Source organism: Amblyomma americanum, chromosome 6 (genome assembly GCF_052857255.1).
Source record: "Amblyomma americanum isolate KBUSLIRL-KWMA chromosome 6, ASM5285725v1, whole genome shotgun sequence".
Taxonomy (NCBI): domain Eukaryota; kingdom Metazoa; phylum Arthropoda; class Arachnida; order Ixodida; family Ixodidae; genus Amblyomma; species Amblyomma americanum.
Genome location: NC_135502.1, coordinates 42,351,785 through 42,365,738, shown reverse-complemented (window position 1 = coordinate 42,365,738; position 13,954 = coordinate 42,351,785). Strand labels below are relative to the sequence as shown.

General features: G+C 44.1%; 2 protein-coding genes across 4 annotated transcripts in view; one reads left to right on the top strand and one right to left on the bottom strand.

The window, feature by feature from the left end:
- Nucleotides 1-63: 63 nt before the first annotated feature.
- Nucleotides 64-13,954, top strand: part of LOC144136692 (uncharacterized) — a 128,579-nt gene continuing 114,688 nt past the window's right edge. Inside the window, exons 1-4 of one of the 2 annotated variants that reach the window (XM_077669221.1) lie at nucleotides 64-288; nucleotides 3,006-3,148; nucleotides 4,219-4,884; nucleotides 9,095-9,289. In XM_077669221.1, the coding sequence (XP_077525347.1) occupies nucleotides 236-288; nucleotides 3,006-3,148; nucleotides 4,219-4,884; nucleotides 9,095-9,289 (1,057 nt within the window). In that variant the 5' untranslated portion in view covers nucleotides 64-235. The remainder of the gene's footprint in view (nucleotides 289-3,005; nucleotides 3,149-4,218; nucleotides 4,885-9,094; nucleotides 9,290-13,954) is intronic. The other variant, XR_013315658.1, reaches the window with a different exon arrangement.
- LOC144136693 (uncharacterized) overlaps nucleotides 11,656-13,954 on the bottom strand; it is a 45,995-nt gene continuing 43,696 nt past the window's right edge. Inside the window, exon 4 of one of the 2 annotated variants that reach the window (XM_077669222.1) lies at nucleotides 11,656-13,776. In XM_077669222.1, the coding sequence (XP_077525348.1) occupies nucleotides 13,089-13,776 (688 nt within the window). In that variant the 3' untranslated portion in view covers nucleotides 11,656-13,088. The remainder of the gene's footprint in view (nucleotides 13,777-13,954) is intronic. The other variant, XM_077669223.1, reaches the window with a different exon arrangement.

Here is a 13,954-nt window from a genome sequence, read left to right as displayed (position 1 = left end):
GCAAACGTTTACGTAATGAGGGTAATGCAATATTTGTGTGTTGTGTTTACTTAGCGAAGGCGCATCGCCACGCGCATCGCCGTTATGTCTGCTCCCTGTTTGTGATCGTCGCTGTGTCGTTCGTGTTCTTGGTGACTGATATTGTGCTCATAAAATTGTACCGTTGGCTAAAAATCGCGTGTCTCCAACCAGTCTAAGAGTAGAACGAATTTAACACGCGCTAATAACTGCAGTCATGGCTGGAATCAGCGAAGAGAGGCGCAAGGAGATGGAAGAAGAAATGAGCCGGTGAGTGGAGCTTCGCTCAATTTCAACGTTTCTGAGGCTGGGGAAAAGTGAACAGTGCGAAGTAATTATATTGCGTTCAACGTTGTTTAGCGTTCTGAGTAGCTGACGGGTTATATGCCAGATTTTCTACTTGTGTGTTCAGACCGCTACCTCCTCTGGATGATAGAATGGTTCAGGCTTCAAATCAGGGCGCGGGCTTTCAAAACTGCTGCGTTGATGCCTGTAAGGTCTGGCTTGACTGTCGAGCGTTATGAACAACTAGTAGCTTCGCCTTTGGATTTTAGTATGTTTACGTTGAAAAAGGAGGATAGATGCTCGTTGCGTATGGTGAGCATTACAGCGGCATGAATGGCACGCGCTTCGGGAGTGGGGGTGGGGGTTTCCAAACCGTCAATGTGAAGAGGAGGCCCTTGAAAGTAGTACTTACGTAACAGGCATTCTATAAGCTAGCGGGATATCACCGCAGTACTGTTGCTTAGCTTTTGGTGTGCTTGCATAGCACACGCGAATAATGCGGCCTAGTGCTTCAAGGTGTTCATAATGCTCGGAAGTAGGGACTTGAAATCGTGTTTAAAACATTGAGTGGCCAAAAATAGGCATCGCGGAATTCGCTTAATATTGAGCCAATATCATGCACCAATGTGTCCTTTATTTGGATGTAGCTAGGAAACAGGCCAAGTGGTGATCTCTGCTCTAAAAAAAAAAGGCATCAGCCGCCTAATCGACCCACTCCTACACCTGTCGCATCTTTGAGCACGTAAACGACTGCAGTATGCCAGTCTGTTGTTTACAGAACACAAGCATAGTCAATCTATGTTGACCGAGGCCTTTTAACCACTTGAAAGACCGCTGATGACAGCATTTATATCCGAAACACAGCGTTTTGATCGGTGTCAGGTCGAGGCTTTTGGACATCTGTGCTGGGAGATTCTTTGAAAACGTTTTGGTTTGGTTTAGTTTATGGGGGTTTATTGGTCCAAAGCGACTCAGGCTATGAGGGATGCCGTAGTGAAGGGCTCCGGATAATTTCGACCAGCTGGGGCTCATTAACGTGCACTGACATCACACAATACATGGGCCTCTAGAATTTCCCCGCCATCAAATGTTGTTTTTGATTTTCCCGAACTTTGAGTTTAGGACGGTAAGACACAGGCTCAGCTTTTTGAATTTTGTCTTCTATTACTCATGAATGAAATAAGGCAAGAGGGATGCGGAGATGCGATAGTTTCTAGCCCCTTTTTTTTTCCATGTAGAAATGTAAAGAATTGACCCCACTGCTGTGCAATCTGGTCCCTCAAAATAAAGTGATACGTGAAAATTCAACACTTACCTTTAACTCCACAGGTCTGGTTTTCATAAGTAAGCACAGTCACTTTTGTTAATCTTATCTTATTTTTTCACCTGTGCTGCTGTCTTAGTGACATGAGATGTTGCAGGAATGGTATAAACAACATGCATAGTAGAAATATATTTACAAAAGACTTTATTTTTGCAAGATATACACAAATATTGATTTGCAAAATCAATAGCTGGACGAGCTAGCTTGGTGGGATTTTGAAAAACCAGGTTGAAAGGCAAATAAATAACAAAAGATAGACAGGTGCTGATTTTCAATGGAAGTTTTATTGGAAACTAGTCCAAACTTACGTGCACTTATGCCAAAGACCAGTTAGAATCCAAATATGATTCCTCTGTTTCGTGCAAAGCTAAAGATGGTCATAAGAGCATTAGCCAGCCAATTTTAGCCTTGGATGAAACCGAGATGTCATATTTGAACTCATAACCCATGACACATCTGCATGAATGTGCTTTCTTGATTTCCACATAAGTTTGGGTGAGTTTTCAATAAAACTTCAGTTGGGAATCAGTACTTGTCCTTTCTTACATTGCTCTGTGATTGCCCTTTGAGGTGTTCTTTTTTTTTTTTTCAGTATGCTACAAATATCGCTAGAATACTGACACATGACGACAGCAAAAAAACATCAGAGATGACTAATATAAATTATACCTTGTGCAAGCTTATCCGTGGAAGGTTTTAAAGCCACCCTGTTTATTCCATAATTCAGGGCTGTAAAAAAGATGCTCACTTTAATTCACATTTATACTGTTTAACGTTTAGGATGTTTAGTAGGTTGGTTCATTGTTTTGCATATGCAGAACTATTGCATGTTATAAATTGCAGCACTCTTAGTTGTTGGAAATAATTTAAATCATAGCACTCTGCAAAATATTAATTTAGGCCGTTTATGTTTCTCATGAAGACATATGTATTTTCATCCAAAAAATATACAAAAGCCTATATGTATTCATATAAAAATACATACTATAAGAAAAGTAATTCAGCGCTGCTCTTTTTTTTAGATGAGCACACATACAGAGAAGACAGGCACTGCTTTGTCATTTGAAATTTACATAAAGCACCCTTCTAAATTTCACAAAGAATGTAGTGAGCAGTTTAAAATGTGATGTTGTTAGATTGTGTCCCTCTTTTCAGTAACTCATAATTCATAATCATCGCATTGAAAAGGCATGTCACGAATGCAGGAGACTAAAGGGTCAATTGTCAGATGTCTGGTCTCTTATAATTGGTGATTGCAATTACCCATGGCCCGGCAACATGCACTAGTAACGAGCCTCCTTCTGCAGCCGACTGTACAAGTTTAAAGGAAGTGTTCGGGTAGTCATATTAATTCTGTGTACCTTATGGCTGCCTTCAGGTTTGAGCAGGAGATATCCATGCCTGAGCCAGGGCACCCTGTCGGTGCGGAAGGCCCGCCGCCAGGGCCAAGGCTGCCACTAGGGCCTGCTTTAAGGCCACCAAGGCTCGTGCCTCCACCGCCACCACCACCTCCGTTAACAGGTATGAATCATTAGTGCTACACGCAGACGTATTGAGACTGCACTTTTAGCATGTCCCAATTTGTCAGGATAGCTGAAGGAGCTGAAGTAAAACTTGTTGATGGGCGAGTTGGTGCATATTCATCGCTAAACGTTAGTGCAACTTAAAACAATCACATCCTGTCTTCCTTTCCTGTGATTGTTTTATGTTGCGTTAATGTTTACCAATGAAAGAGCTGACTTAGCCAAAGAAGCCAGCAGTCACTGAGTGAAAGAAAAGTATAAGGCGCAGGGAAAGGCATTGAATTCTACTGCAGAATTTCAGTATCAGAAAACCTAACAATGTGACCACTCTACCTCATTCATCTTTCAGCAAGTAAAATTGTGCCATCTGTTGTCATGGTATCCTGGGAGACTTTCCTTTTGAAGTGGGAGGGGACTGGAATACTAACTGCAGTCATTTCGCTGTGTTAGTCAGGCAAAAAAGTCTGGTGATCCTCATAGGTTAGGTTAGCATACCCTTCCATTTTCTTTTTTTTTTGCTGTGCAGCACCTTGCTCTTTGACATGTTGGTTGCCTGATAGTGACACCTTGGTTGGTGTCCTTAATATGTCCTTGGATTAGCTGAGTTTGTATAGCAGTAATTGACATCTACTGTGGAGATCAGGTTAGAAGAGGGTTTGTTTGCTTGTTAGAAGAAAAGCTTAAAACTATGAGGATGTGCACACTGGAAGCAGTTGCTGCTGTTTTGCAAACCATTGTGTAATAGCAGGACAATGGTTTCAGCCTGGAGCATGCAGTGGCACTTATTTTGCGGAGTGAATTTAATAAAGATGTAGAAAACTTTGTTGTGCAGTTAACTGACTGTCCATGCCTGAGGCCATCAAAATTGTGCTCAAAAAAGGTTTGAGGCTCTGGCTTTGAAAAATAAGGCTATACCTATGTTATGTTACATAAAATGTAGTATAAAAGGTTTTTCTTATGTGTGCAATTGCAGCTGGTGCCAAGGTATGCACTCACTAATTACGAAACATTTCATGCATACATTTGGTTGGAGCAGGAAGTTAGAGCCTGTAGTTTTTTTTCCTTTAGGTCCTCCTGTGCCTCCCCAGGGACCTGCACCTCACATGCAATTCATACCGCACCAGTTGCGCCACCTTCGGCCCCCGCTGCCACGTGCCCCTATGGCTCCACCACCCCCACCATTTGTCAGTGGACCCCTCGTGCCGCCACCACCGCCACCTTCATTCCTAACGGTTCCAAGGATGCCGGCACCAAGTCTTCCAGGTCCACCTGAGCCGCCGACTCTCGTTGTTCCAACGCCACACCTGCCAGTGCCAGTTTCTGCTGCAGCACCAGTAGTTCCCAACGTCATTGTTGCTGCGCCGGCCGTCTACTCAGCGCCACCTCTCAAAAAGAATGCTGCTCCAGCTGCAGTCCCAATTGTGGCTCCAGCCTTTGTAGCACCACCTGTTGGTGCGCTTCCTATGCCAGCAGTGGTGCCAGTGGTGGACAGCAACAAAGTGGAGACCTTAAAAGAGACCAAGTCCAAGTCAGCCAAACAGTCCTCGCACAAGTCATCAGACAAGCATAAGTCATCTGACCGGTCAGCAGAGAAAACCAAGGGTGCTGAAAAGTTGGCACCAGCCGGGTCTGATGAAGCAGGCTCTGCGAAGAAGCGGAAGAAGGAGAAACGCCTGCTGCGAACAGCAGGTCAACAGACATGGGAAGACAGCTCGCTGCATGAGTGGGATACAGGTAAGAAGCAGTATATGCTGTGGATGTAGATGCTGCATTGACAGCACTTTGTAGAACATTGACTTCAATGGCAGACAAACCTCTGTATGGTGACACTGCACTTTCTGCTGAAAAGTTTTCTCACTCACAAATTTTATTGAGTTAAAGTTTTCATGTTTTTGTTGCACAAACTTCCACTGCCTAAGGTCTACTAGGTATTTTTTTTTTTACTGCTTGGAATGGAACAGATCTGAATTTAATTTCAGTATGAGCTGTGGACACAAATGCTTTATAATAGAAGTGTTGTTTATTTTATAATTTGTGGAGGCAGTGTTGAATAGAGCACTAGTGCATGCCTGTGAGCTATTCAAATGAAGCTGCAGCACTGTTGCAGCTAGGGGGCTTAACCTTGCATTTGAGATTATTCATGAGCGTCACTGTTTTTCAAAGATCACTGTGGGTGCCTTGCGGTGCTTGTACATGTCTTTTTTGTTATGCTGTTGTGCCAATTGGTAGGGGATGACACACTGCCATTCACCTAGTTTCCGAAAGTCACTGCACTTGAGCCTTACTATGGGTAGAAATGCGGTGCATCATTTACTGGCCCTGCCAGGTTACCTTGTAAGATAGACTAGAATGGAATGTATTTCACCCACTTAATTTTCATCCTACTTGGATTCACTCATGAATGTGTGGGTAAAAGGTTGAAGCCAGCCGTTTTCTTTTTATTCGTTTCTTGTGGACACAGCCAGTGCATGTGTATGTGTGTGTGCATGGAACTTTCATGCACCTACACCGATTGATTCAGGGTGGTTCAGGTTCATGTGTATTTAGTTATCTTGTGTAATAAAAAAGAATAGTTTTCAATTAATGTGAGTTATCATGTGAAAGATGGTCAGATTTTGTCTCACTTCTAGCGAGTTCACTTCAACTCGTTAATTATCACATTGGCAGTACTGTGCTACTGGGAGAAGAAAAGTGGAAATTGGACTGAAATATACTGCGCATGCATTTAACCTCCTCGTTCACCATTCTCACGGGATGAAGTTGCAGCAGCTGTTCTGCTCCGATGTGCATTTCCTCAGGTAATGACACGACAAACTGCGGGCGATATATTAGGTGCAGTGCTAGCGTCTTGCAATCCCATGAAGATGTGCACATATATAGTTTCTGTGCTGATCTGCTTGAAGAAAAGAAGGCGCGGACTGGTTCGCCAGCGTCCTTGGGTCAAGGGTTAAACGTACAGTAGAACCTCGATTATACGACTCTCAGGGGACCATGTGGAACCGTCGTGTAATATGGGTGTCATATAATAGGAGAACTCGCTCAACTGACATATTCGTTTCATGTAATAAACTTGTCCACTACTCTGGCTTTCAAAAATGAGTTTAAATTCTTTTTTCCCATGTGTTATAAAAGTGCCCATATTCATTCTGCGAGATTTCTGAGACTACGCGCAGCCAGGCCTTTTGGTGTGGTTTAAAGGCCGCTTTGTCTTGTCATGAATTACTAGCTTCAGTTCTTGGTCAGCTGTATGTAGCGTTTGAACTCGGAGCTTTGGACGAGTGACGAATGAATACAGCTGCGTGGGTGCCTTGACAAAAATTGGGCAGCGGCATTGCACATAACCTACGGAACTCTTCGCTTAGCAAAAAATGAAGTAAAGTCACTCACTGTGAATATTTCATCTTTAGCAAGGAGAGAACCTCTCAGCATTTGCATACAGTGACAGCTGTGAAGGCCACTTTTTTATTTCTGCGGTGTTGTCGTCGTTGTAACAACTAAATTGTACGGGCCACACAGATTGGTCAGAGTGGAGGAATGTTACACGTGATTTTGGCAACATGCCATGCTGATTGGTCAAATGGAATGACATGTCAATGTGCCACGCGGAATTGTTAGAATGGAGCACCTTGACCAGAATTCCAATCAGTGATTGGTCCGAGCATGCTAGACAAGCAAAAGGCACTGCTACCCAGACCTAATATTAAATGCTCTGACCGGCATCAGCATTTTGGGCTACCCCAGCTGTCACTGAAACATGGCATTAGTAATAAGGGAGTAATTACTCATTGGCATCCACCCAAGCGTAGCGATATGGCTACAGAGGAAAGCTATACAGCTTTCTCAGAAACTTCGTAGTTAAAGAAAAATTTGTCCTGGTCCGGGGTTCGAACCCTGGACCACCGCTTCACCGGACAGTCGCTCTAGCAACTGAGCTAACTGGGATGGCAAGCTACTTTGTAGCTGTATGGCTGCATTTGGGTGGATGCGAATGAGTAATTACTCCATTATTACGAATCTACTTCACCGTGGGGAATTCCCCTACAAATTTGACCAACTCTGTTCCCACTTCGGGTTATTGATCAATTCATTCTCGCTCTACCATAAGTTTTCCGTCCTGGTTAGCTCCGGTGAAGCGGTGGTCCCGGGTTTGAACCCCGGACCAGGACGAATTTTTCTTTAACTACGAAGTTTTCTGAGAAAGCTGTACAGCTTTCTTTTGTAGCCATATGGCTGCGCTTGTGTGAATGCCAATGAGTAATTACTCCCTTATTACAAATCTACTCCACTGTGGGGGATTCCCCTAAACATTTGACCAAACTTGGCATTACAGTAAGGGTAAACTGCTTTTAAATTTTTTTTATTGTTGTCTGTGGATGATGAGTGGCAGTTCTGTTGTGGTCTTGGAAGGGGTGTGCAAATATTTGAAATTTTAATGCAAGTCGAATATGTTTGATATTTGGCTCATATTGCATTCGAGAATTTACGAATATTCATATTCGCCAGCAATCATACACAGCGCCAACTTTCATGAATTCTGCCGTGGCAAAACCACAGTATCACATCAAATTATTGGAATAGGCATCTTTGATTTCTTCTCCGTCATTTATCACTGCTAGGCTTGCTAGGCTTGGCCTCATGCAAAACTCTGTAAGTGTGCTTTCCCACATATGACACCTGATGAGAACAAGATGGCTGGCCACCCACTTCGAACAATCACAAAGAAAAAGCACGCTGTTTTTTCTTGGATCCTTCCATAATGTGTTGCATACTTAATGCCCTCACCCATGTTGTTCATCCTGTCTCCTTTGTAACTTTCCTAGCGTGTGCACCGCCATCTCGTTTTGGTCATCTAAGATGTGTGGGAAAGCCACTTGCAAAATTTTGCATGAGGTTCACGAAGAGGCGAGTGGAGGTGTCACAGTAGGGCAACCTCTCGTTTAAAAATCCTGTCTATTGCATGATGCATTGTAACCCGTGCACCTCTTAAATGCACATAACAAGAGGTGTGACGACAATCGGTGGGCGCTTGCTCTTAGGCTGGAAAATAGCCTGGCCGCATAGTTTCGGTCTCTGTGCTTCGCTGCAGGCCCGCGGCAATGGCAGCTGTCTATGTACGGATTCACTGGCCGTCCGAACCCAACTGCGCACCGGTTTCAGACGCAGCCTGGCACATCACTGGTCATTTCTTTTCCTTTTAAATATCTAAACGCAGTCTTGATGGTTCCGACACTAGTGTACATTCCCGTCGCTTACGTCCGTGTTCTTCTTCCAGCACGCCAAAACTGCGCGCTTGTCACAGGCTTTTTGGTGTTTGTGCAACAGTGCCTCCTTAGAAGGATGGAGCGCATTTTTGCATTTTCAGCAATTTCGTTTTTTTGGGGGGGGGGGGGGGGGGGGGGAGAGGGGGGGGGGGGAGGGTACATCTTATAAATCAACCTTCAGATAATTAGAGCATTTCTTCCGATGCCTTGAAACCCGAATTAATTAGGTTTTACTAATCATAATGTTATTTTTAGTTGCCAGTCGGGTATCAATTCATGGATCTCATTCTATTTCTCATTTTGCACAACCATATACCTGATTAAATACTGTTATCGTGTCTAATCAAGTAATATACATATCTGTGCACATCATGTTTTTTTTTTTGGTGCTGAGTCACTCAAGAAAAAAAAATGACACCAAGGTTTACCTGTTATCTTTATATTCGAAGTAATTTTTTCTACATATTCATATTCGATTCATATTCAGAAATTTGAATATTCGCACACCCCGAGTTTTTGTTATATTTGAAATAAGAGGCTAGGGCTGTGGTTGTCGCTGCATTTGTTGCCTTTCTCATACGTCTTTTTTAGCTGTTAGCTGAAAGACTCTTTGAGTTACAAAACTGCACATATCGCCGATGTTTTGCCATTTGTTCTGTTTTGTCTGTCATGACCGCATGCAGATGACTTCCGGATTTTCTGCGGGGACCTCGGAAATGATGTCACGGACGAGGTCTTGATTAGGGTCTTCGGCAAGTTCCCGTCCTTCCTCAAGGCTAAAGTGATTCGGGACAAGCGCACCAACAAGAGCAAGGGCTATGGCTTTGCTAGTTTCAAGGATCCCCAGGACTTCATCAAGGCAATGAGGGAAATAAACGGTAAGCTGGACTTCTCTTCATGGTCTTCACATTCATTGAGCTGTTTGTTCCACATTGTGGTTGTTGATATTCTTTGCAGTGAGCTTCAGAAAAAATTGTGAAAGTAAAGAAATGCCGGGGCAAACTGTTGCAGTCCTTAAGGCCTGTTTTCAAGTCATTTATTATTTGTTGCCCCCTTTGAATTTTATATGCAAGATCCCTGAGCCTCCTACTAGCACCAAAATAATGACTGTAATACCCCTGTCACACGGGCACTTGTAAGGCCTTAGGAATTAAGGTCCTTTGCCCCAAAGGCGCGCGGCGCGCGTCTACATGGCAAAGCGTCGAGACCTTTGCGAAAAAAGGTCTGTAGCCGCAAAGGCGGCCGTCAGCGGCCTTAAAGTCGCTTAAAGGAGCAACCCAGACGGCAGCGCCAGCTAGTGAGCTCAAAGAATAAAAAATTGATGCAATTTTTAGTTTTGAAAAAAATAAAAAAATATCTAGTTGAGGCTATGACTTAAGACATCTACACTGCTAAGAAAGGACTTGAACGCTTTTCAGCAGTCGCATCGACACACACGTGCTTGCGCTTCTCGCTTTGCTGTTTTTTCTTCGTTTGCTCTTCATGGCAATTACACGCTTCGTTCTAACATCTTGCGGTTTGTCGCTCATGATTACGGCAGCCCGCTAACCAGGCACAACCTAATTTCTTTGAAATACACACAATGACACAAGTAACAAAAATATGCTTCTCACACACAACGAGGAGCCGAACGGAAAAGTGCGCCTACCGTGGTCGGACTGGAACGATAAAAACAACAAAAAAAACCTTTGTTTCAAAATATCCTTTTCTTACCATCAGAACGCTCGTTTATTATCGTGATAGCTACTTTTTCGACATAAACAAAAGCACTCTTATCCTCTTAGCTGAAGTGCTACCATCTGCTTTAATTTCATAATGTTACTAGCGCCGCTTCACACACAGCGCTGACTTTTGGCATTCATGGAGGCCGCGTTCTAGCTCCTTTGGATTTGCCGTGTAGCAGCGCCGCTGCTCCTTTTCGGTTTTCCTCCTTTAGTGCAATAAGACAACTTTACGGCAAAGGCCGTGAAGAAGTCCCGTGTGACAGGGGTATAAGAATCAGAGGTCTCTTAGTGCACAATGCCCATTTGGGTGCTGTGCCTGCATTACATAATTTGTATGCATTCTCCCTGACCTAAAAAGAACTGTAAACATGGTGCATAATTCTTGAAAGTGTGGCCTGTCACCACTACTTACCACAAGGAAGAGACTTGGCGATTAGGGTTCTTCTTTGGTGGTTAGCAACTGCCTGCAAAGAGGCCTGAGTTGACTTTTGTTTCTGTGGCTGTAAGAAATTTTGAACTATGTTAAAAAAATTTGACTAATGTTTGTTGTCTTTGAGGGGGATGTCTCTGAGTTCCTGTACAGTTACAGTTCCTACGCCGCACAGTTTAAAAGCTCATTGGCAAGTTCTAGCTTAGTACCACTCATGATAGCGGTACTTGTTGCGATGTTCTTTTCAGGCTGGTATGTTTCCTGCAATAGTTTTTAAGTACAAATTAGTTTCTTAGCACAACCGAGATCATTGCAGTAAGAATATACATATGGGCGAATATAAGGTGTGCAGTGCAAACAAAGTTGTCAGGGCCACATGCAGTTTGATTCAGCAAAATTCACATCCAGCTTTGCCTTGCATAACTTTAACTAAGCTAATCTGTTTTAATCTAACCTTTCCTGGCCTCGTCCAGAGTATTGCTGTGGCATATGGCACGCATCAGGGGGAACTGAAATTATGGACACACTCTTGTACTCTTTTGCCTTATGTAACTGTTTGCATGGTTCGCTTCGAAAGGTACATTCTTCTGAAGCGTACTAGTACATTCTGCTGGTGTGTACCAGTGCCTTCTTTTATTCTTTATGCCCCTTAAAGCTGAAGTCATGTTTCGGATAGAGTTACAGATTTAGCGTGATTTTCAGGGGCCATGGGCCACTTCTTTTACCGGTGCTTTAATCATTTCATCATACTGCACTTATTAAGTTGAGCAAAGCTTCAAGGAATATCACCCACATGTTGATAATTCTTTTATTATTTCATTTATTTGAGCGCAGTTATTATTTCTGTAGCTGTTTGAATATTTCAAGAACTATGTATTCTAAAGTTGCAGTACAAATACTACTGCAGCAATAACGTCTCTGCTGAAGCTTTACTCTGCTAGTTAGCTTAGCTTATGAGACCTTTATGCTCAGTTATATCGGTGATGGAGAAAATTATGTACCTGCCTGGTACAGGATCATTTGGGGCAAACAGTACTGAACTTTCTGACAGTTGTGCCTGTGCTCATGTAATACACACATCGCTTTTGCTGCTTTAAAACAGAGAATCATACTTTATTACAGATTCATATAACATTCACAACATGGAGCACTCATTGCACGTTTGATGAACACGTTGGGGATAATTTACACTTGATTTACTACAGTAAACATTAAAATAAAAATAAGGATTAGGAAAGCATGAATACCTAAGGGTTTTTAACAGCAGTGCTTCTGTCAGAAGTGCCGATGTTATTTTTGGAGACATTCCATTTTGCTCCAGTGGTAGCTATATCTTGAGCATTGTGCATTTGACAGTATACTGAAGAATAGTGAGGGGTGAAATAGAGTTGTATACAACCTTTGAATGTGCTGAGGTTCCTTCTCTACTATCTGCTGTGCACTCCTTGCCTTTCTTCTGAGGCTTTTGAATGTGTTTTATTTTCTTTCCCAGCTTTGTCAGGTTGTTCAGAACTATCCTGTGGAAAGCATTCTGTCTGCACACATTCTTGAGGCAAGGGCCTAGTTGGACGAACTATTGCCATGTTTTGGTTCTGACAGGTGTAAAGGAAAGAACATTTAAAATATTTTTCTGAACTCATTCCTTAGTGGTTTCATGGTGTGTACTGCCTGAAGATAGCACACACACAGTCAGGTCCTTTATTTCAGCGGGGCTTTGACAGACTTGAAGTTCGTAATTACGGTAGCTTTCGTGACTTGAATGTAAGTTATCTGTGTTTTTGCTTTACTGGCCAGTAGACACTGTCATGTTGCTTACATACTTTGGCAAGAAAGAAGAAATCATCCGAACTTCTTTTCTTTACCTGTATCTTAATGCCTCACTCATTGAATGTTTGTTTTGTCTTGTCTTAATGCTATGGTGCTTTAGCGAGAAATTGGATAAGACCAATTCCAGTGTCAAAAAATAGACTTTTTGAGTAGATTCTGAGCATTTGAAGCAAGATTGTATTGCAGTTAGCTTATAGTGCCCCTGCATGCCTGGCTGTGACAATATATGTCTAATGTTTTGTTTCTTTTAACTGTCGTTCTAAGTTCTTAGTTCTTAGTTTTAGTTCGCTTTTAGTTTTTAGACTGGAGCTTTCAGTTCCTTTGCTCAGTCTGTTCAAGGACAAAATCACTTGCTTGCTAACATATCCTTGACTGTGTATTGTGATCAGCGTGTGCTCGGGATGGCGTAATTAAATCATGGGGGCGCCCTGGAACCATTGTTTTTTATATGCCGACTGCACCGTCATTGGTGCTGGTGCGCTTAAATATTTGGTTGCAGTTGCCTTCGTTTCAGGCTTTCGAAGTTTGTCCCCGTCCCGCACAAGGTGCTTATTCGAACGCTAACTGTAGGCCATTTTCGTGTTGCCCCACTTGCTGAGCCATTGGTTGTGGCATCTTTATTGTCAGCTGCATCCCCTTGAGCAGGCTGTGGTGCAGAAAGGCGCGCCTCCGTGTAGTCGTGCCCGCCCATCTCTTCTACCAGTAGGGCCCGAACAGATGCGGTATGCGCCAGCAGTTAGCTCGGCACGGCCGGTGCACGTGCCGCGCGCCAGTCGCCTTCACCGTGGGCGAGGATGACGACGAGTGGCTGCCGGCCTGTGCGATGTGGCCTTGAGTCAGGCCTGGCGCCTCGTTGTCGCTCACATCATCGCCGGTGGCAGCGGGTGGCTTCTTGAAGTAGTCGGCGCGCTGCGTGAGCGGTCTTCCGCCTGGACCCCAGCCTCTGGAGAAGAAGAAGTTCCGCTTGCGGCCGCCAGGGTGCCAGCCCTTGGACGAGAATATGAATGGTACGGCTGGGTGAGCGGGCCGCTCCTTGGCCTCTGTCAAAGTGCGGGCGACGACGTCGGTCGTCCTCCCGGACTGCTGTTGCTGTCTCGGCCGTTGTTGCCACAGGCGTCTGGGTGAAGAAGAGCTGGGGTGTCCCCCAGGCTGCCAGCTCTGGGAGAGGAACACGCTGCGCTTGCGGTCTCCTCTGGCGACCATCGCGCGCAGGTAGTCGCTGAAGGCGTCCTCGCGGCTGCTCTGGCGTTGCAAGTGGAAGGCATCCTCGATGAAAGGAAAGCCAGTGTAGTGCAGGCCCACGGTGTTCTCCGGCAAGAAGGGCATCAGCAGTTGGTCACTGTCACCGATATTGTTGTGCATCTCTTCGTGCGGCTGGTGGCGCCTGCGAAAGCAAGCCCGGCAGTAATTAGTTTCTTGCCATGCTTTATCAGTGATGTGACAGAAACCTAACCTATGAGCCATGTAACCGGAGTGTCGGGGGTTTTCGGAAGGCGAGTATACGACGCCTACTACACGGGAATGTTGGTGTCGCCTAGTCGAGTAATGTTTGTGAAATGTTT